General features: G+C 41.9%; 1 protein-coding gene across 1 annotated transcript; it reads right to left on the bottom strand.

Moving 5' to 3' along the window:
- Positions 1–492: 492 nt before the first annotated feature.
- Positions 493–23,709, bottom strand: ARP4 (actin-related protein 4). Its single transcript, XM_078586217.1, has 20 exons — positions 23,506–23,709; positions 23,283–23,374; positions 22,370–22,546; positions 22,211–22,284; positions 16,464–16,544; positions 10,319–10,379; positions 10,145–10,194; positions 8,808–8,862; positions 8,000–8,077; positions 7,863–7,916; positions 5,200–5,253; positions 5,066–5,126; positions 4,500–4,551; positions 3,553–3,619; positions 3,211–3,273; positions 3,032–3,094; positions 2,642–2,704; positions 2,326–2,390; positions 771–839; positions 493–677 (listed from the first exon to the last, which is right to left on the bottom strand). The coding sequence occupies exons 1-20, from the start codon at positions 23,516–23,518 to the stop codon at positions 632–634; spliced, it is 1,338 nt and encodes a 445-aa protein (XP_078442343.1). The 5' UTR covers positions 23,519–23,709; the 3' UTR covers positions 493–631.
- Between the last annotated feature and the right edge of the window lie 1,007 nt (positions 23,710–24,716).

Genomic DNA, 24,716 nt, shown 5'->3' on the forward strand with positions numbered 1-24,716 from the left:
TCCAATCTAAGTATATATGCTTAGAATAAATATTGCATGGCTATACAAAATAATTGTTCTTTCAAACGTAGAAATAAGACAAGAGAGAGTTTCTGCTCAACTATGTACATATATGAAGACATGATATACTCAACTAAGTTTCTCAAGGATTGAGACACTGAAATGATGGGAAAATGATATTTCTTAGTCACACTTATACTTTCTACGAAATATTAGAAACTCCTGCCTGTGATCAGCCTGGCTTGTATCCACCCTATAATTATGTTCTCATATTTGACTGACACAATAGCTTTATATCAAGAGCCGGGGTATAAAAGGAGAAAAGGAAGGATTAATAGTGTACTCATGAACCTGGACTATCTGAACTTGGAATCGTTCTAATGATTATACTCGAATAAAAAGCCCAAGCAAAATCTAACCCGTGCAGCAGTAAAGCAGGGAACATGTATCAAATGCTTAAAAACTCAAGCCTAAGGTGCCAGAAAAACAGAATTGAGGTCAAAATCCAAATATCTTTCATTCATACGTAGATTCGCACAAGTAGAGCATTGAAATAGTAAAACAATGGACTTGAGTAAGGGAGTACCCTGCGCTCTGTCATTTTGCTAATTCTTTTCGAAGACCAGCATATTCAGGGGCACTTTCTCTGGATATATGAGACCCCATGTTCCTCATACCTGTGTCGAAAAAAGAAAGCAAAAGATAAATTGCATGATAAAACTACACTGTAAGCCAATTTTTTTACGTAAAAGGGTTCAGCATAAACTTACTCCATCTTGGAGAACCACATTTGTTGGAAGGATCCGAGAGATGCCAGAATGCTACCTCCTATCCATACACTGCATGAGAGCATTTTGAATTAAAGGGTTGGCTTATAGAAGAGGCTTGGACGAATGATGATGATGAATTCATCATCAACGGCTGGATGACTAGGATAATGATGATGATAACAACATGATTAAACACTCAGCTTGGAAACAGATGGATGATGAGGATAAGAACTATAGTTGCTTGATCATCTCCTCAACCTATTTATTAGGGATAGGAACTAGAGTTGCCCGATGATGACAAATATATCATCGTTATCCCCAACTTTGTTTTCACAACTAGATGAAGACGATGATGAGATGATGAGATCATGATGCCAAGATGCTGACACGAAAATAAAACTTTGACAAGATGAGGAAATCATTATTACATTTGACAAATATGACAACGATTCATCATCGTCAGAATCCTGTACAAATGTAAAACCAAAAGGAAAAGCCCTGCTTTGAACGCATTGACCTGGCAGCCTTGCAACCCACTGCCAATCGTTATCCACAGCCTTGATATGAACCTTGATGTAGGCTCATATTGAGGGAGCGGCCTATATGAGGAGAGGTTTCTAGGGTAGAAAGGAGAAACGGGAAAATCTGAGGAGAGGTCGAACAGATGAGACAGGGATCGACCCGGGACGAGCTGCCTATAGACCTGGTGAGGTAGAGACGATCACGGGGGACGGGGATCACAGAGGGAGAGAGGGGACTTAGACATAGAGAGGAGAGACAAGTGACTTCATTCATTCTTCTTGGAGAGAGGGGACTTAGACATAGAGAGGAGAGACAAGTGACTTCCTTCATTCTTCTTGGCTGCTCTCTTATGATAGACGCTATCATAAGAAATACCAGAGAAAAGGGCCCAGATCTGGTCAACGGGTTGTTGACCAAACCGACTGAATAAAGAAAGGGAAGAGGGCGTCGCCAGGGACCCTATAAATAAGAAGCGACCCACTCAGGTAAAGGGACTAGATCTATTCTTGACAAGATTCTTGGCAGTTACGCTGGGGTTCTGAGAGCTGCGGAGGGAGCTCGCCTGCCGCGGGAGGGAGTCCGACCTGGAGGGAAGACTGCCCTGGTGATCGAGAAGGAGCTTCTGCCTGGAGGGAGGAGCCGTCCGATCTGAGCAATATTCTACTATATTCCAATCACATTACTATTTTTGGATATTCTTGATCTACAATTCAATCGTATTTTACCATTGTTACAAGAGAGTGTAACAGAGGGCATCCCTATTTAAAGGAAATATGTAATGATCAAATGACTAAAAATGCCCTCATGGGCTAACATGACATGACTAGCCCTAGATAGGTTGAGGATCGTATCAATTTCTTGTGAGAATAATCTGGCAATTGTGGGGAACCTTCTTCGAAATACAGTTGTCAAAAAAAGTTTTAGTTAGTATGGTGTACCCCATGGGCTTGGTCTCGAGATGAAACATTCACATAAGATGCCACAAGTGGGATGATCATAAAACTGACAAAAAGTTGAGTCAAGCATGATGTACCTAAACCGCCGTTCTGTTGAATTCCCACTTGCCAAGACCTTAACACGAGCAGCTTGTGGCGCTTCCTAAAAGTAAAATATTTTAGCCAAAGCAGGAATAACACACCAGAAACATGTTCTGTTGGATTCCACATACATTCAACAGAAGAAAATACTGAGAAAAGTTGGATTAATTAGAAAAATAAAAATTAGGATACCCCAAAGAGTAGAGGCTACCAGAGTAGAGGTTAAATATAACAAGTTGAAACATAAAGAGAAAATAGAACTACTGAATGTAATAAAAAAAATGCCACACATATTTCACCAGAAAATCGCACCTCTATCAAGTCCTTCTCTAGACGTTCTTTCAGCTGCTGCATTGATGCTGTCCCACCAGCCAACTGTTGAAAAAAATCAACCAATACTGTAAAAATAGGATACTTACAGGTATGAATCGTAGTTTCATCAACGATTTTTTAACTAAGTGATAGTCCTTGTTCACAGAGATAAAAAAGTTTATCCCGATTCCAATCAATTAGAATTTGATGAAAACACTTTTCAAACGGAAACGTCGGCGGAATGCCTTAAATCACTTTTCAAAAAAAAAAATTTTGATGAAAACAAAACGTCGACTTAGAAAATCAATCTGAGGAAATATTCCTGAAAACTTGACACATTATGAAATCATGTGGTACATTTGAGATATAAGATGGCATAGATTATCGTACAAGAATACTACTGAACAGCTCCCTTCTGATATCCACGTCGCACTTATTTATGGACTCGATCACCTATTAATCAAAGAATCATTTTCCAAAAAAAAATTAATCAAAGAATCATAAGTAGCAAGAATTAATCAATCAAGGAATCTTTCAGATAGATACAAAAAAAGTTCAAATTCGTTTACCATTTGTGGAAGTCCACGAGTAGAAAGAGGCACTTTTGCATACTTCTCCATGCCGGGGATCGTCTGTTGAATTATGACAAATAAAATACATTAAAACGGACCTCAAACAGATTTTCCTCCAAAGATGTATTTTCGCGATTTTCTTCAAAGGTAATTGGGAAGATGGAGGCTGATAGAACAGGAGATGAAAGTTGAGTGCACACAATGTAGGTTGCACCCCATATGATATATTTCAATATATTCATTGAAACAACCAAGAATCAAAAGATAAAGGAAAAGTCCGTTTGACTGGACAAATAAAAAGATAAAAAAAAATGAAGATTGCACGAACCAAATGAGTACCTGAACTATGGATGGGTTGAAGAGAATATCAGGAATCTTGAATCTGTCCGCGCCAACCTCTATTGTCCTGCAAGAAAATGAAGCTTATATCGATTTATCACTGAAAAACTAAAATATTTTCAGCCAAACAAACGTAAGCTGGATCGGATTGGATAGAGCCTGATAGGGGAAGGGATTAAAAATTTGATTGTTAGAAGCAAGAGAGAGTATAGATTGACACGTTTTTGCAGACAGTGGTTCAATAATATAAATATTAAGCCCAATCATTATTTTTTGTCAATGATTTAGTATTACAATCCGAAACCTTTTTGGATTACTTTCAACAGATGTTGATTCACTGATGTCCGAATTCTGCAAAAGCCTTTAGAATGAAGTATCGTAATCTGTAACTGAATTGGACACATTCTACAAATTCCAAAAATCTGTGCCTGATATCGCCATCATATTTCACACATCAGCATGATAGAACTATTGTCAAGGGGCTTTCTTATGCTGTTGACTGGCCTACATCTTCAATATCAAGGTCTATGACGAGTATTATCTCACATTTAGTACCGATTCTACTTGAAAATGTCAATGTTGAGGAGGTCGTTGGCTGCCATAAGTCGTCTTGACCTGCAGGAGATACTGGTTTATGTAGAACGCAACTTTGGTAATCAATACGGCAGTGGGAATCCCAACTTTATACAGAGGTCTAGCGGGCCTGACAGTTGGGCTCTGTTACAGATTCAAGAAGAAGCCCCTATGGGCCATATATAACAGGCTACATAGGAGTTAGAGACGGGGAGGTTAATAATGGTAAACTAACACAGTGATCCATCACTGTAGTCTGACAGATAGCATTGATTTCAGAGTAATAGAGAGTTTGAAAAAACAAATTTCGCAAAATGAATGAGACCCATAAATTGTTCATAAAAGGAAAAAGGAGATAAGAGCAAGGGACTTACTGCCCATCTGGAAGTTCGTACGGAGTCATGGGAATATTTGCATAGGAACTCTCTACAAAATTGGGAAATGCTTGAGATAATTAACTAGAATTTTGTGAATAGATAACACAAGATTAATAACATGTCAAGACAAAAAACTTAAGCATTTCATAAATTCACAATAACTATTTACATGTCAAGGAATATATTGAAAGCAGAGCGATTGATCTGCAGCCCGTATTTCAAAAAAACACATCGCATCTGCATGAGAATGAAAGCAGTGCCCACATTTCCATCTCTTAAAGCGTATCAAATGTTCCCCAAGATTCTTTTTCTTTCCAGTGTAATTAATCAGAGCAAGTGGATTGCACTGTTAAGGGTGAAGTCTTTTGCAACAAGTAACAATATCAAGGACACCGATGTGCAATGCAATGATCAAGATTTCTTACATAAATGTCGATTAAAAAAATCTAATAAAGTATCAGAGAATATCATATTTACAACAATTCTTCAACTGGAGGACGAAGCCATGTGCATGGTAAGATCTAGCTTGACAGAATGAACAAACTCAAACAAAACAGACGTACCATCATAAGGTGTGTCTGGAACACGACAAACAGATTCTTTGATGTCACTGACAATCGCTCTCTACCAGAAAAAAAGATAACAAGAGGGCTCTAAGAAAAAAGATACATCAGAAAGAGTTAAGATAAGATCAAACCTGAGAGTATAGCTTGTAACTTTCCGTGGTGTTTGGAAAATCAAGATCCACTACCTGTAGAATAATGGGGAATAAATCAGTTTAAATGATACCTTCTCACAGGGTCCTCATTTTCACAGATGAAATTCTCCTAGAAACATTAAGGATCACGGAATGTCCCCAAAAACGACAAAAGACACAGTACACCTCGGTTGGAAGTGAGAGGGTCATACTTTTGTGGACCTTTATGTATTGGGCTTAGAGTTATCATCTTCCTATAAACAGGGCAGATGAGACCATCTAACAAGAGTTCTTCTAGTGTTTTGTCATGCTATCTTGTTTGCCTCTCAGGCCGCCTGGCTCCTTACGTACCCGTGCCTCTATATATCTTGGTCAGCCAAAGGAGATTCTTTGTTTTAGTCTATCTCCTTTTCTTACAACCTGTACCCTTTATTTTTAAAACTACACTTAAGAAGCTAATACATGAGAGAGTTATAATGGGCCCATCCATTCGAGGATTGGCCAACTAGTATCCCCATAAATTCAATGGGGTAGTTTACTGAACGCTCAGAGAGTTTGGAATGCCTGAGGAGAGGGAGGTGGAGGCAGGGAGACAAGAGGAGCACTCTGCCCTGAGAGCAAGAGAATAACCCTAAACATGTTCAATGTTTACTTATCTCAAAGTGCCATTTATAGACAGATAGAGGGATAAAAAAATCACTCAAAGCACTCTACTATGTAGCATGACCTGGCAGTAAAAAAGCATGCAGACCTCCCTTCAAGTGCTCCAACTCCTATGCCCTACTGACGCCATCTTCAATCTACAGAAAGATGTACTGAGCACATTATCATGAACAAACTCCTTGTCTGCCATGATTACCATCCTTGAACTGATCCGTATAGAACAAGTTACAAAGTTTGATTGATAGCATGTCGTATGGTCACTGGCGCTTGCAGCAATAATCCGGTTTATACCGGGGGAGCAGAAGAAATGAAATTTGATGCCCACCTGGTATCAGCATGGAACTTCAAGTCTTTCAACCTTCAGAACTATCTGATCCCATGTCTTCTTAATAATGTGTGGATTGAAGATGACCTCCAGAACTACAAATTTTCCCTTTCGAGTATTCTTCCAATCATCTGATCCCATGTCTTCATAATAGATTATCATCTCAATATCACCTCTTTGTGGTCGCCACATGGCAAATGTCTCCAGAACAGTAGCTGCCTAATGCTGCATCAATATTTTACAATAGTAGGCTTAAGTTGGCCGCTGACCAACTAATCAGCTGACCACTGACTGCTGACCAATTTTATAATTCTATATGACGTTACAAATTTGGCCCTTCCCACTCGGAAAACCTCTTGACGTGCTCAAAATTATGTAAGAATATAAATTAAACTGTAATACATATTAATAAATTTGAACTTCATAAATTCATTCATGTAAATTAAACTGTAATACATCTTGCATCCAGAATCCATGCTCATTCAAAAAAAAAAGAATATCCGATATAGTCATCCACATTTTAACTGATAGAGGATAAAAGTATCAGTATCAATATCTGATACCCAATACAGATAGCTTCTTTCTGATACATCATCTGATAATGGTATTGGATTTCAATCATATTCCATATCGTTAATAGCTTTAATGAGACCCAATACAGTTATCTGTCCCGATACAGGTACACGATATTGGACAGCCAATCCATGGCTGCCAACAAGGAGAAAGAACCACAAAATAGTGCTTTAAAATAGAAGATGGTTTGACGAGTCAGTTCTTAGGAGACCAAATAGGGATAAAATGCATAAGATCTGATTAACTATAGATCTCATAAGGGTAGAAATACAGTTATAAGGAATGGATGTGATATCATGAAGTAAATAAAAAACATAAGGGCCAAAAAAACAGGGCGACTCTAAAACAAACCTCCAGATAACATCAGATGAGAAAACACACACGTTATGAACTGCGTGTGGCACCATACTTGGAGGAGTTGGATGTATCAGGCCTATAAATAAGAGGAAAGATCCTCTAATAAATGGACGGAGCATTTGAATCAAAACACGGGGGAACAGGCTGGAGAAGGGAGATAGTAAGATCTCCAGTTAGGAGGAAGCCAATCCGTCTGACTCCACTGGAGAATGAGACCAATTCAGCGCTGTCCTAGGCTCCATCTTCATTCAGTTTTCTGGTTGGTCAGGAAACACTGATTTCCTATTACCCCAATTTCCTATCTGATTCTCATTGAAACATTTCGGACAAGATTGAGAGCCAATAGCTGACCTAGCAGAACCGCATCAAACTCCAAACAGGGAGACTTCACTCATAAATGCAGATATTCTGCAGTTTATTACCTAAAAAAGCTAATTACCAGGTTCCCAGAAAAGAAGATAGCCTTTCTAGCACTCAACAGTCATCGGTACGAGGATTAACCACAGAATGTTAAAGTGGTCAATGTTGTGTAGGTTTAACATTGCTTTAAAAAGTTGTTAAGATCGTCATCATGAGATAGACAGGAGAAAGAAAAACATCATGAAATCAGTAGATCATGAATTCATTAGGATTTAAGAACGATGTCACAAATCATGTTTCCTAGTGGAAAGAAACGAATAATGAGAAAACATCATAAACATCGTGGAGAATGGGAAAGATTAAGGCTTAAGATTCAATCACTTACCTGAAATTCACCAGGACGAACTTCCTTCCTTTTAAATGAATATCTTGGTCTCAACTGCAAAAAAGATGCAGTCAAAACTACTAAATCTATCAAAGAGAAAATACCCTCACCCAAGAAATGGCGCAGGAGAAACTAACCACAATATCCTTGTTTTCCAGACATTTCATCATACACTCCGTCAGAAATTCGCCACCAATTGGGGATGTAACCACTGCCTTCAAAAGAAATATTGAACAATAGAAATCTGTCACAATCATTCCACTGGAGTTCTTTTTACTGTTTTACTCTTTCATCCAGCCAACTGGAAATCAACTGCTCGACTATCATTTGAGTAGTATATCAGAAACAACTCATTTACCTATGAAACTTGATACAATCCCTATAAGAGTTTACGAAAGGAGGAAAGGTCAAGGACAGAAAAGGAGGTTCAATGTCCTATAGAGGGGCACTGGTCCAGATGGCGCTGACCTGGCAGAATAACTACCAGTTCTTGACTGGTAGTTTAGGAGGGAAATAAAGGAGACTAAAAATAAAGGAGACTTGGGGGATAACGACATCTTTGGCATTGAGCTTCCTGTTGCCGGGAATTATAGGACAGGGCTGCATTCAACCGAGGTTCTTGGTCATCTCGAGGCTTGAGATGAGACAAGGAGCACATCGCTTGAAAAGATCGAGTAGAGCGGACTCCACACAGTGAGTACACCAAATTTCAATCTTGAATCTTACCATTCCAATCCATCTATGTATCAAAACTCTACAACAGTAAATGTATTTGTCTGAACAGTAATGCATTCCATCTCTTACACTTATTTTTTCCATTTTTAATAAGTTCCATAACAGCAATTAGGAAACTGAGTCTATGCTTCAGTTATTTCTTGAGTACGAAGCCCAAAGTTATACCTAGACCATTTCATCACCAAGAAACCATGGTATAGAAAATAATACCTTTTGAAGCACATATCCATCATGTACTGCAGCAACAGTTGTTGATCCACCGCCACTGATTAGAATAATGAACAAAGTTAGTCAAAGAAAATTGACGTTTGCCTTAATATATCTCATTCACATGGTATATGCTTTAAAAATGCAGATGCCCAAGGTAGAATTGATACAAAGGTCCCCCTGTAACTTTAGCAAAAACAACAATGTTATCGGTCGCCTAAAATGGACAAAAGGCCAAATAAGCAAAATACGAATTGAGCAAAAGAGGACAATCCAGCAATCACGGATCAAGACCATGGCAAAATACAAAAAAAAATCTAAGGATGGAAAGTATGAACGAATGTCTTTGATACGATCCCCATCCTATCTAGGATTAGTTTGGTCACATTAACCTACTCGGGTAATTTTGGTCATTTGGGCCGCATGTATTTCCTTTGAATATGGATGCCCTCCCTCAAGGAGAGCAGCCAAGAAGAATGAAGCTAGAGTTACTTGTCTCTCATCTTGATGTTTAAGTCCCCTCTCTCCCTCTGCAATGCCCATCCCTTGTGATCGTCTCTACATCACAGCGTCTTCAGATGGCTCATCCACAGTCAATCCCTGCCCCCTCCGTCCGACCTCTCCTCTGAACATTCCCCTTCTATTTGCCAACCCCGGGAACATCTACACTTCTTGCCTAGGCACCTTCCCCAATACAAACCTACATCAAGGATTGTACCAGTCTACTAGTTGATCAATGATCAATCCCTTATATGAAAATAATAAAGGGTAACAGTCTCCAAGCACAATGGTGTGATCGGAAGAAAAAAGAAGCAGATAACAGAGAACAACTTTGTGGAGCCATGACTGAAAGCACAGAACAAATAAATGTAAGGATGTAATATTTTACTTCTTGAGGCCTTCTACTTTCAAGTGTATTCCTATTAATCTGCAGATGCGTCCAAATGAGGGCACAGGTCAGAAATCATGGTCGCATCCTGTGTCTCTTGTCAGGATCCAAATATCCAAGTTGTACAAAGAAAGGTTTTCCCAAAATGGAGACCATCTTCCTTTCTTTAAACCACAATTTCTCTTTTTCTCCCTCCTGACTCTCATATCAAAAGCCTGTCGGAGATCCTCATTGTAAGGAGGAGATTGACTTCAAGGTCATCCAATGAGGAATATTCAGCAAGTGACATCTTCCCATAATATAAATATGAATATATAAACACGTGCAAGTTTTCAAACCAAATACATAACACTTTACGTTAGAGATTGGAACTGACGATTATGCCATACCAAAAAATGCACAGGATTAAAAAATGAGTAATTGATAGAATGAAGAAAACAAACTTTCCTACCTATCCACAACCAATGATGTAGCACGACCAGAAGCAAAAGACGTCAGCACCTGGTGATGTGAAGATCCAAAAAACCAGGAACAAATAATGCCCACAGTAAATGTTTAAAGTGTAGATTAGATATCTCAGGAAAATAACTGATAGTAGACGATGGATAATGATGTGAAGGCTTACAGCATTCTTTGCCAAGAACAAGGCAGGTACTTTATACTTCTCGAACATCAGCTCTGCTGTTCTGTTGCGATACGATAAAAGCATTTAGACCATGAACTTTCGTCAACAAACAAAGCATTTATTTCGTAAAAACAACGTTTTGAATTATTTATAAAATTTTGTGCATGAAGCATTTGACACATCTTTCAACTCAGTATGTCGAACTGATACAATTCAGACCAATTTTACCAACCAGAAAGAGAGTCATTTTGCAGTTTTCCTCAAATTGGAAACTTGTAGCACATTTAACTAGTGGGAGAATGGTGTTTTGGTTGCTTGGGTGGGGAAGGCTCCTCGCAATACTCTGGGCGCAATGGCTGCACTGCAGTGAGGTGGTATTTAAGGGAAGGGCCGTGTTGCTGGACTTGGTGCTACATGATGTGGAGAATTGTTTAGTAGGAAGTGAAGGATGGAAAAGGGACCAGGCTTCTCGGTCATGTATTTTTTACCATCATATATATCATTAATTTCGGCTTGTCGGTCATGATCTTAAAGATATCCTCTGAGCAATTATGAAGATCTTGAAGATCATGATCTTCAAGATCTTCAAGAAGAAAAAAAAAGAGGCAGCCAAGCAGAAGAAGACCTAAGATCGCCAATAGCTCTACGCAAAGGCGTGAGGAGCTGTAGCCAGACTCCAAGATATCCTCTGAGCAATTATGTGTCATATGGACAAATGAATACATTCATGTTGGAGCATTTTCAGGAATACAGCCATTATAAGAGCTCTGATAGATGCACTTGGAAGTAGGGAGTGGCAGAAGGCTATGGATGAGGAAATGGAAATGCTTGAAAGAAACAATACATCGGAAGTTGTTCCTCTCCCCACAGAGAAGAATTTGGTCAGATCCAGTAGGTATACATTCCCATGTTAAAGGCTGATGGAAACTTAGAAAGGTAGAATGCCAAATTAGTTGCAACCGGATACGCACAATTACATGGTATGATTAAGTTGTGACTTTTGCCTTAGTGGCTTAGTTCGCACGGGGAGAACTATTTGTAACGGGGTATTCAAGGGGAGGATGGCTTCTGTGCAGAATTTCATTCACGATGTTAAGGCGCTAAATTTTTTTTTGGTTTGGAGGGAGGTGAAAGGAAAAACATTTTGGTCACTATGTATATGGATTGCACATATATTTGTATTTTAAAAGCACCAGGTGGACCACTGTTCCGGGTGGTCTACCTTACTTTCTCTAAGAAAAAAAACAGAGAAATATTATTGCTCTGGGAGAAAACTCGATTGGACCATCCTCCAATTCGATGTGAAATACATTGATCTGGAAGACAACGTATATATGTCCCTAACCCCTGGATATCAGCTTTCAGATCAGCCGAATGACGCCTGCAAGCTGAGGAAACATTATATGGCCTCAAATGATCCCCTTGGCTTGGTTTGGGAGATTTACTCTTAGCTATGAGGAGTTTTGGTCACCTGCAGAGCAACAGGGACCATACGTTCGTATATCAAGCATAGTTCTTTGGGGAAGTTAACTGCTCGTGTAGTGTATGTTGATGACATTCTAATCACAAGGAACAACAGGTAGGAGATTCAACAGTTAAGCAGCAAGCTCTCTGAGCAGTTTGACATCAAATTACTAGGCACACTGAAACATTACCTTGGGATTGTGATATGAACCTTGACCTAGGCTCGTAGAGGGCAAGGCGAGGTAGAAGTTCCCGGGGTATAGAGGCGAAACAGGAAGGATCCAAGAGGAGGCCAAGCAGAGGGGTAGGGATCTGCTGAGGACGAGCCGTCTGAAGATGCGGTGAGGTAGAGGCGATCATGAAGGATGGGATTGTCGAGGGAGAGAGAGAACCTAGACTTAGAGAGGGGAGACAAGAGACCTTACTTCATTCTTCTTGGCTGCCCTACTAAAGGGAGAGCATCCCTATTTAAAGGAAATGCACAATATAACCAAAGGACTAAAACGCCCTTATGGGCTAATATGACGAAACTACCCCTAGATAGATTGAGGATCATATCAACTATCAAGGATCCTTGATCTTGGTTTGTATCCGGAGGGGAATATTGGGCGAGGCAATGGAGAAGTTCCCAGCGTAGGAGAGTCGAAACGGGAATAATATGAGGGGTCGAACAGAGGGGGTTAGGGGTCGACCAGGGACGAGCCGGCTGAAGATCCAGTGAGATGACCACAGGGATAGAGAATTGTTGGACGGTCAAGGGGACGGGACCGAGACAAGGAGGATCGAGATAGTGAGCCAAGAGGCCAATCTTACCTTAGGTCTTGACTGCCCTCCTCAAGGGAGGGCTACACATATTTATAAGAAAAGGAAGCAATCTACCCCAAACATGAGATGACTAAAGTGCCTCTAGTGGGCTAAAATGCCTAAGATACCCTTGAGGGCAGAGGATCGCATCAATATTCCCCCCTTCACAAACAGCTTGTCCTCATGCTGGTGCTGAAACTTGCGGCGTGTCCACAAGCGGCTTGTGGCAGTCTGCGGCGGCTCATCCTCTGGTTTGTGGACAGTTGACATCAGGTATGCTGGCGGCTCGCGACTGATCCACACATGAAGCTTGAGATGGGTTCCCAGTTGGGCCACGGTTGACCTGACGTTGACCCCTGGTCATGCTGCAGTCAACCCCCCGTTGGGCCGCGTACAACCTGTTGTTGACTTGTGGTCGGTCTGCAGACAAGCCCCAGTCAGGCCGGACTTGTGGTCAGACTAGTGGTGGGCCACAGTCGGGCCGCGGTCGACCAGCCATCAACGCCCAGTATGACCATGATCCTCTCACCTTCGGAGCGCGGTCGGGCCTCAGTCTGTCCCTGGCTGGCCACCGGGTGGTCCATGGCTGGCTACGGTCTGTTAGCGGTTGGCCCATGGACGGTCCGCAGCCAGCCCGCGGGCTGTCCGTGGCTGGCCCGTGGTCCATCCGCGGTCCGTTTGCAGCCTGCCCTTGATTGGTTCGTGGCTGGCTGGCGGCTGTCCCCCCGTCGGTCCAGGGCTGGCCAAGATACCCTGGGGGTAAATGATATCAACTATAGGATCCTATCAACTATCAAAGATCCTATCAGATTGATGCGGCATATTCCATAAAGCGTGTGTTTATCTCACAACACGAGCATATAGATTTTCTCCAGGACACAGGAATGTCTGATTGCAAACCAGCAAGCTCTCCACTGGATGTGAATGTTAAGTTGGGAAAAGGGGAAAATGGATCACCAGTAGACAAATGCTCTTTCTAGAGACTCATAGGGAGATTGATATATTGAAATCATACTTGCTCAGATCTATGATGTGTGTCGAATGTATAAGTTAATTATATAATTTATATAATTAAACTATTACTAATGGGCCAATACTTATGGGCCTATTATCCGATTTATTTAAAATCGGATATATAACGGATAGTCAAACTAGCCGTTGGAGCTAGTCAAACTAGCCGTTATAAACAGACTGTATAAATACCTATATTGTGTTAATGAAAGTTAAGCTTCTTTTATCTATTCTTTTTCTCCTCTTCTCTTCTCTCCTATACTCTGTTCTCCTCACCCTCTGCTGCAAGAGACCAGGCTACATCCACAATGCGCTCCAAGTATTATAAGCCAGTTCATGAGTGACCCCTATGATCTCCATCTTTTTCTACATAAAGAACACTTTTGGACAACATATTTACCCATGAAGGCAACTTATCAGTTGAAATTTATTTGGATGCTAATTATGCCAGTTCAGCAGTGGGTAGACAATCTACTGCAGGATACTGTACATTCATTGGTGGGAGTCTGGTCACATGGAGAAGTAAAAACAAAAAGGAAGTGGCCTGTTCAAGTGTGGAGGCAAAATTTCATGCTATGACCCTTGGGATTTGTGAAGGTTAATGGATAAGAGGGGTAACAGAGGATATTAAATTGTTCCAGACTCAATCAAGCATGAAGCTCTACTACAACAATCAGTTTTCTGTAGCAATTGCTCACAATCCTGTTCAACATGACCAGTCCAAGCATACTGAAATTGATCACCACTTCATCAAAGAGAAAATTGAAGCAGGTTTTGTTCTTCCTACTACATCTTTACAGCAGACAGCTGATGTGTTCACAGAACGGCTGCTTGGACCTCAATTCTGGCGGCTGATATCCAAGCTGGCATGATCAACATTCATACCAGCTTGATGAGGGGTGTTAGCCAGATTCCATTTCCTATTTATTTTCCTTTAAATGTATGTGGGCCACCTGAGTTAATCGTTAAGTCACTTTTTCTCCCACGTGAGAATAAGTGACTTATAACGAGTGGGGCCATCCCACTTACTTCTATTGGCTAGTATTTAAACCAGCTGTAGTGTATGAACCAGTAAGGTATTCTTTTCGTTTTTTAAAGCCCCAGCTACATGAGAAAGGCTTAGGAGGAGGCGCTGGAGAGGAAGAACCAGGTGTTTGAAATGCACTGAACCTATCTGTTAGATTTAGCTCCCCTGTTTTGTCTCTCCCTCTCTCTTAATCGCTCTTTCTCTATTGCTCTTTTTGGAGAACCCATAGTTTCAAAGGCAGAGATATCCAACATGATTCGATTCAAGATAATTACAAGGAACTGGTTCTTATCAAGTACACAACTGTCAAAGGCCATCAGTAAAGCAAGTGCAATAAGATTACCTTAGGACTTTTGAGTCAATACATGCATCAAATGCGATGATACAGTTCTTACCAGAATCTATCATATAAGAGACGGCAAAGCCAGTCTACACGTGCGGACACCCTGGCACGTGTGAATACCGATTTGTAGCAAGGCAGGAAGAATATCCTATCAATAAACAAGTTCAAGAGCAGCGTGGGCGGTCAGCGAATGGCGTTGTACTAATTTCTTATCGGGTCACTTACTCTATCGGATCCAGGCTAATGGGTCTTCCCATTAGCCTGTCTATGTAATACTGATCCCTGGTATTAAAACCAGGAGTCTTTGTCGAAATGAAACAAGTTATTCCTTTTAGGTTTAGGGTTCCTTCTTGTTCCTTCCCGTTCTAAAATCACATGGGCCGTTCAACCACTTCTTGTTTTCCAATACAGGCTGTGGCATCTCAGAGGAGCAGGGAGATCCACTCGCTCACGCGGAGCAGAGGAGGAGTCAATGTGACTACATCTCCATGCTATTATCCCCTCATTTCTCTCCTCATCTAGTAATGTTCTTTGGAATTTTCTTTGGATCTAGTTCTTGATAAGCATTACTCTATTCAGCAATTTTCTTGAAATTTCAAAATCGAATCACTGTTCCAATACAGATCTGCACCAAGTTCCTAACACGAGATGACATGACTGTGAGCAAAATGGGACCAAAGATAGGTTCCAGCATTCATTCACACAGTATTTTTCAATTAAAGAGGAAATCAATTTGAATCAATCATACTAAACACACAAAAATAGATAAAACATAACATTCTATTCTTCAAAGAGCGAATAAGTGAAGAAGTTCGTGAACAGAATTTCATAACAAAGCATTATTGTTAAACAAAGCCCCTTATTGTATCTTTTATTTAACTTTTAATGTGAATTAAGTCACTTAAACTCGGGCCGGGCCCGGGCCTAGTATTGGACCCACTCCAGGCCCAGGCCCGGGCCAGAGCCCAAGCCCACAATGTAAGTCATGGGTATTTAAACCCCAGACTCTGATCACGAATTTGAAGTTCTCTTTTTCCTTTCTGAAACCCTAAATGTGGAGGCTGGGTCCTGGTCTGTTCTGCTCCAACAGAGCTAACAATTATAATAAATATGGTGTCTCCTTTCAACTATTATCAAGGTTGACCTTATTACAAAAGCAAGAACAGAGATATGCTTTTTTGGATGTCTAAAAATAGTGTGTCCTATATAAACTGACATCTTAATTAGGATCCAAGCTATTTCAGCCAGAGCTGTGCGTTAGAGATAAAGAACGTATATGTATATGTATATGTATATGTATATGTATATGTATATGTATTTGCTTTGTTGTGGGAACCAACTTATTGTAAATTGAGTTTCAGATAATGATCGTTCATCTGACTCCCAGAGTGGTGTTATTAATAATCGACGGAAGATGTCTGATGGCAAGATGTATTTTTTACCATGGCAATGCAAATGAAACCTTCAATAAACAAAATTAAGTCAAACTGGGGTACCTTTCTCTTTGTTGCGCACTGTTGGAAGATGGTTCTGCAAGCAGCATAGGGTGCTCCTTTGGATCGATCAGTAGCCTTTCTCTGAAAAACATTTCATAGATAGTCAAAGAGAAAGTAAAGTCAAAAGGAAATGAAAAAGAATTGAGCAGAAAATCATTTGGTCGTTCATAAATGGGAGACATGTGCCACAGACCATTTACAGACATGCAATCACAGATTGCCACAGTCAAATTAAAACAGTTTCTACATCACGCTCATACTAGACAAGGGTGTCCTATGGTAAGCTATCATATGATTTTAGGCCCTTGTCACAGGAAACTTCTCCATGATGAAGTTGACATGGACATATTACCAGCTCCAACGAATCTCAAAGTTTCAAAGCTGGCTCTGTCAAGCGCTTCACTTCTTGAAACTGAACTAAAGTTTAAGTTTAAAAAGAGACCCAAAATCTTGTGCTAAACTTGCTTTGAAGCATCACCTTTGTCATTACTAAAACATTTCTGGGAACATCCTCAATACACTGAAAGGCAGAGGATTCTCGTTTAGATATTGACTATAAAAATGGGATAATGTGATAAGAACCCAGGGATTCTTATCTGGGAAGATAGTCATGGATGAGGGAGACCGGCTGTAAGATCATCGCCAGGCATAGAGGAGGGAGAATGCAAGAAAGGTCGTCAGTGGAGGGAGAGGAAGGACTTTGCCAAAGGGGTGGGGATTTTTTTAAGAAAATAAGACATCGCCCGACATCAGAAATCAACCTGAGGCTATTAGTATATACGAACGATAAATACACTGATGACCAGAATGCACCCCCTTCACTTCCTTGGAAACCAGTATGAAACAAGACTCTCCACGTCATGAAGGAAGCTGTCTGTCGACACATCCCTCCCCATAAACACAACCTTATTACATAGCCCATAGCACCGTGAGGAGCATTCCCCACTCTGTTCTCCTCCTGGCTTGCCTCCCCTGATAGAACTCCAGAAGGCCTCATCTGAGGCAGCATCCTTATCATCCACCCCTGGGCAGATGGACACTCAAAAATAGATGCGCAGTTATCCTCACCCCTTGTTCACATAGCATATTCTGCCATGGCATGCGGTAACAGTCTCCTCTAAAGGACTTGTGACACAAGTCACATCTAATACCCGCACATTTAAGGGAACCTTCTTCTTCCAGAAAAGTTTGAATGTGCGCATGGTTGTCGATTCCTCCATTTGGCCCTCTCTGATCTTTGAGTAGGCATCTGGGACCAAAAATGAGATGCTGCTCCACTTCCAACCATCATGTGTCTTGCTAAAAGGTCTCAGGAGTAAGAACTACTGCAGCATGCTCAACAAATCTCACACCCTCTGCTCTGACAGAATGTACTCTGAAATCCCAAGAAGCCCTATCTGTGGCATGAGGATTCTGTGCAAGGGTGACAAGGCATGGAAACTCCTCCCACGGAGTCTGAAGATCACCCAAAATTGATGAACAAAACTGGTCCCCACCACCATTCAGGTCCTTATAAACCAGCATCAAATAAAACCCTCCACTTTGTGAATGACTCCATCCGTAGAATCCATCCTCATTACAATGCAGCCATATGGCCCATATAACTGCCAGTCGTTTTCCCCACTTTGCCTCCCTACTGAATATTCCACCCCTAAGAGAGGTCCAGAAGGCCTCGTCCAAAGTAACATCCACCCAAGAGTGGCTGCCCAAAACAACCCCAGAGCAGGTGTCAAAGAACAGATGAGAGCAGTCTTCTTCACCCCCTGCACATAGAACACACACCACAAAAGTGTCTTGGAATAGCCTCTTCTTGAGGGTTCACATCACAAATCTCTGTCTCAGTAGCACTCAACCACCAATACTTACCTTTAAATATCTTCCCCATCCATTTGAACCTGCAAGTGTGAATGGTTGACAGCTCTTCCTCAATCTGGTCATCTCTGACCTTCGCATAAACACCAATAAAGAGGTACCCTCCCACTCTCAGTTATCTTGCGTCTTGTTGATAGGTTTAACATGGGTTAAAAGATGCTCCATGCACAAAATATTCGCCATCCTCTGGTCCAACTGCACAGCCTCAAAAATTGGATTCTATGTACCATCCCAGCAATCCCAAATTGTGGTCCGAAGGTCCCTTTCCAGCGCAAAAAGTTGTGGCAACTCCTCTCATAGAATGCCCCAAGCAGACCAGTCTACCTAAAAACCGAATAGTGAACCATCCAGTTGTTTGGCATCCAAGAAATTTCAGAGTTAACGGATGACATACCTCAAGCCCTTCCAGATTACAGATGCCTCTCTGTTGGAGTTGCATGCCCATCCCAGTCTAGCCACCTTCCATGGTTGTCCTTCAGCACATCCAGCATCAAATCCTCCCTAGAACTGATAATCTTGCCCGGCCACTTTGTCAAAAGGGCCAAGCTAACTGTTTGTAACAGCAAGACGCCCAGCACAATCTCCCTTGTCCCTACCCTCCCCTGACCTTGAGCCACTTGGTCAAACCTTCCAGCCACTTTCCAACTCTCACAGGTCGTTTGAAGACCAAGAAATACTATCAAAGGGTCGCAAAGAGCACCAACTGCCCTCAACAGTACCCTGGTCTGCCCCCCTCCTGCTGTCTCTCCACCTTCTTGATCACCAGCTGTCAATCAGAGAAGTCTGGCCCTCGTTAGTGGGAGGCCCAAAAAACGGATGGCTAGTGCCCCAATTGACGTCCCCAACGCTTTAAAGAACTGGACCACCACAACCTTTGATAACTCAAACCCAATGAAAGCAGATTTGGTGCGGTTAATTTAGAGACCTGAAAAATCTGCAAATAGATACAAAATCATGGTAAGATTCCAAGCCTCTTCCACAAACCCTCTGGGGAACTCCCCGACATGGTAACCCTCAACAAGGCACGTGAGCAGGCTTTAATGGTACATGTAGAAAGGGAATCCACCACTAGGAGAAAGAGTAACAGCGCCAGATATCTTGACGACCAGCGCCAGATATCTTAAGGGATGTATATGATCCGCCGCTGAATTGGGAGAGGGGGTGGGCGCACAAGAGAGGAGAATCCCCTTTTTGGCATAGTCTGTGGCAAATCATTCTTCGCATCTGGGATTCCTTTGACCCCCAGTTGGGGGACAGTGGACGGTTCCGGTTTTGGACCGACAATCGGACAAAGCATGGCCCCCTGAAGATGCAGTTCCCAAGGCTCTTTGCGCTGGCGAGGAACCCTAATATCGCCGTCAGCGAGTGCTGGGAAGGGGCGTGGGTCCTTAACCTTCCTGGGTCTTTGTCGAAGGAACATTTTGTGAAGTTGCTGAGGTTGCATGAGATCATCCACCCTCTCAGCCCCTCGGGAGCCTCCATGGACGGGTGGATATGGCGGGGACCGCCTTTCTCAGTAAAGGAGGCATATCTGAAAATCCGAGGGGAAGTGAGGGACGACATCTATACCGGTGCTACATGTCATCTCATAATGATGCAAAAAATCCCCTTAAAGGTGCGGCTGTTCGGGCGGCTGCTGAGGAGACGACGTCTGGTCACATGGGTGTATCGCAGGCGATGGGCGCCCACGGAGCCCATCTCGGGCCCTCTGTGTAGCGGGGGTGAGGAAGACTGCTCACACCTTTTTTTCACATGTCCGTTTGCCAGGGGAGTATGGACATCGCAGCAGGTTCACGGCGTGGATTTTTCCTCCGACACCGCGTTTTGGGCTTCATTCACGATGGGTAGACACCAGAGCAGAGCGGACTGGGGGAAAATATTGGCGGTACTCTGGGCGATATGGATGCATCGAAATGATGTGGTGTTCAAAGGAGGGACGGCATCGGTGGACAGCGTCATCTCTGGCATTAAGATTTTAGGATCTTTCTGGGGGTTTTGGGGGTAGCGGGCTGGCCTTACGTGGCCATGTCTGTATATGTTATGTACATAATGTTTGCATCTTTTTAATGGAACAGGTGGACCACTGGTTTCCGGGTGGCCTGCCCTACTTTCTTTCAGAAAAAAAACAACAGCGCCAGATATCCTGCCTGACCCCCTGACCCCTCTTTGAGGATGAATTTGATACGAACCATCCGGTTCGTACAGGTGAGAAGACGGTGGAGGGAGAGTGAAGACGCCGGGTGGTTGTCGGCGTGTCGGAATGGACTACAGCAGGGCGGGACTGGCGGAGTGGATGTTGCCGGAGAGCTCGACGGAGTGGACGTCGTCGAGGGAGAGGAGAGACTACTTGAAGCCACAACTTAATGATTCATCTCCTGCCCTCCCACAAGGAGGGCTACATACTTAAAGGAAACGTAAAGGGAATGTCTAAAGACGAAAATGCACCTAGTGGGCTTACTGGATCGTATCATGTAGAAAGGGAAATGTAATGGTACATGTAGAAAGGGAATCCACCACTAGGAGAAAGAGTAACAGCGCCAGATATCTTGCCTGACCCCTCTTTGAGGATGAATCCATCCACTGTCCCAGCCCCCATTTCCCAAACCCGACAATGACCGAGAGATAACGCATCTCCTGACCCAGGCCACATATTCAGGGGGAATATCTCCCTTCCTCATCAAAGAACACAGGGATTCTCACTTTAAGGGCCCTACTAAATTTTGCGGATGTTGAAAATGTAGATACCAGAAGGAGAGAGGAGGCAAGGTGACAGGAGGAGCCTGCCACCTTGGGAGCTCAACATAAACCCTAAGAATAAATCATCGTTCCTTCATTCTATCTGCCATAAAATATACAGATAGAGATGTACACTTTCACACAAAACTCCTAATAAAGAAGGGTATGACAGTTTAACCCTCAAGCGCAAGAGTGAAGAATATACTTAACCAATAGGGTATACTAAACCAGTAGTGTGAAAAGGATGCTCGCAATGGGGAAGGCTCCTCGCGATGCTCTGGACACTATGGCTGCACCGCAATGAGGTGATATTTAAGGGAAGGGCCATGTTGCTGGACTCCGTACTACATGATGTGGAGAATTGTATATGCTATTAGTTTAGTAGGAAGTGACAGGTGGAAAAAAGACCAGGCTGGTCGGTCATCTATTTTTCACAATCATATATATTATTATTAATTTTGGGTTGATCACCGATTTCAGGTGACCTCTCTTTTTTATTAAAAAAAAATTTTAACCCGGTAGTCTAGCACTAGATATTCTCCTATGATGTAATATTCTATAACTGGGCCTATTCTCCTTGCCACGGCCTTTATTTTCTTGCACTGCCTTTTGCAAGGACAATTGTTTGAGAAGTATGTGAAATCATCATTCTGCACAGCTATTTCTTTTAGGTCTTCTGTGATAGCTTCCCTAGCACGACCTAATGGTTTCATCATTATTACAGCTGTTCTACACATTGAAAAGCATATATATAGCATCTCTGGAAAGGCATATCCCATTAAAAATAAGTATATGAGATGTTCCAGATGCATACCCAAGTCGAGAACCCTAGGAATAGGGACTAAATCCATGTGGACAAACTCTTCTCCACTCCAATATTCTTGGCCAATGGCATTGAATAAGACACTGAGAAAGATATCATCCATCGCCCCCGCCCCTCCGGAGACCTTAATTTCTGATTATTAAAATACAATTTTCCAATGCGTATAAAGAGAGGTAACAACTGGATTCTAGCACTTCCTTACAATCGGATTTGATGAGGATGTTGATGAGGTAAACAACAAAAATGGAGTATCAACAACAATAAACATCATAGCATTTTCTCTAGGAAAATTTTAAATAATAAATAAAGTTACAACCTGAAGGCATGGTCCCATATATTATCAACAATGTCCCAATCAACAACTACTCCATCTTTTATTGGGGACGCTACCTGAAAGATCATCTGAGAATTCAGAACCCACAGCGATAGAACATAAAAAGAAAAAGAAAATCAAGCCTAAAGTTGAGAGCTCGACGTCCATGTGATCTCGACGATATCCCAATGCTTGACAACCCACGTATAACTTGCGCCTTGATTTGGCCTTTTCTGACTCAGTTTGCCCACTGTCATTTGAACGCTCCCCAATAGAATCGGAAGCTCTCTGAGATTTGGTATCATCACCAGCTTCTGTCTGGTCTATGGAACCGACAACCTGCCAAGAATAGAAGAAATCACCATAAAATGTCGACAGCATACTAATTTATCAGTACAATGGAGTCCAACTCAATGAGCTTCGAATTCTTGGGGTGAACAGTATCATCTAATTATCCAGTTGAGAATAATGAATAATACAGTTAACTGATGTTGCATTGCCACGTTCATTTTTTTTTTTTGAAGATTTTTTTTCCTAAGTTCATGCTTCACAAGAACCAGTCAACAACAGAGGAACAGGCCAACATCACTAACCACCCATTTTCAGTCTAATCGATTACTTCGTAGAGTACAACATTCCTTCGTCAAAATGAGCGTCAGGGCATACTTAACACCTTTGCACGTGGAGAAGCTTGGAGGTCATTAATTGGAGAAGCTTCGAAGCACAGGAGAGGTCAAGAGATCATTAAAAAAGGCCATAAAAACAGAAGACTCTCCAGGATAGATAAATTTCTAGCTGAAATAAACCAATAAATCACAAAATTTTAAATAAAATATTTCTACAATAATTTTAGATGCTTTACTGGATATGTTGACAACACACGGGTTGCATCATCTCAATACAGGACCTTTAACATTTACACCAGTCAAAATTTTCGACCGAGGATATTTGATCCAAATGCCAACCTCTGACTTTAACTTAAGAAAAAATAAATGTGCGTAAAGCCACAAAAGAATCCAATTTGTGGAATCTCAAAGGATAAACAATCGGACAACATTTGAAACAGCACACTCACGGATGGGAAAACAGCCTTGGGGGCGTCTTCTCCAGCATAACCCGCTTTGCACGTGTGCGATCCAAGATCAATGACTATTGCCGAAACTTCATCTGCGTCACGCCAGGTAGTAAAATAAAAACAGTCAACGATGACAGAAAGCTCAAATACCCGAAATCAACGCAACAGGCACTTAAATGTTGCAAAAACCACAACACGGAAATCATAAGAACAAGGCATTTACCTCCTCCATACATGATGTAAACTCGCGATCTAAACACAGAGACGCTAGAAAACTGAGGGTTGATACGCGAACGGGACAACGAATCCTTACTTCTCAAGTAGCGAATGGCCTATTGCGAGAGGAAATTGAGAAACTTCACGACAAATTAGTAGACTTTGTTTCAAGCCGCTGCTTAGCGGGAGGAACGATGAGCTCGGATTTTGAAGTGAGCAGGTAAACCCTCGTTTAACGAGAAGACGCCCTGCTTATCGGGTACGGATCCGGAACCATTAAAATCCGATGACGACTCGTTATTCGTCCTTCCCTGGTTAACGTCCGTCCGGGACGTGACGACCGCGACGCGATGGGATGGATGACGAACGGTGACGGCCCGGTCCAGGTTTTTGATAAAACCATCACATTCCGAACGGCGTCACCATCACAGGTGACGGAATTCAAAGCTCAGTTCTCTCTCTCTTGAGGAGATAATTTTTAAGGTTTTTTGCAATTTTTCAATATTTTTTACAAAGCCCTCACCGAGATCATCTGTGACATCCATCACGCACCTCACCCGTCCGAGGACCTCCGTCACTGTCACGTCCCTGTCGCGGATATTTCGTCACCGTCACCGTCGCCGTCGCGGGTCAAGAATTTCGTCACCGTCACTGTCACGTCATCTGTCATGTTGCTGTCGCCATGATGTGTGACGGGACGGATGACATCTGCAGTTGCCCAGTTAACGATAGGAGGACAATGTTGATATCGTCATCATGCCTCGTCCACTGGTTGGATGATGATGGTGATGGTGATGGACTATTAAATGATGGAAAATTTTGCAAAAAAGAATTTATGTATAGAATAAAAGGAAATATGTGATGGTCGAAGTAAAAAGTTAAGAGAATAATTGTTTATGTACAGTTTTTACGAATGTGAAAAAATGATAACTTGTGAACCCAGCGGAGTAATGCATTAATGTATTTATTGGATCTGAATGATACAAAAAATGATTTATATGAGATAACTATGATGAAAACATTCTTCAGTGAGACTCTAAAAAGTGGAACTAAATGTAAATGAAGACTATGGCATTGATGTCATTAACATGGTAAATGATGTGCTAAAGTATTATGGACTTTTCTAATGGAAAACTAAGAGAATTGTTAAACCTCAAACCAAAAACCCAGCAGATGGTAGAAGCACTCTCTCCCCTCCTTGCTAGGCTCCCTACTAAT

This window comes from Wolffia australiana, chromosome 14, assembly GCF_029677425.1.
Source record: "Wolffia australiana isolate 7733 chromosome 14, ASM2967742v1".
Classification (NCBI taxonomy): Eukaryota; Viridiplantae; Streptophyta; class Magnoliopsida; order Alismatales; family Araceae; genus Wolffia; species Wolffia australiana.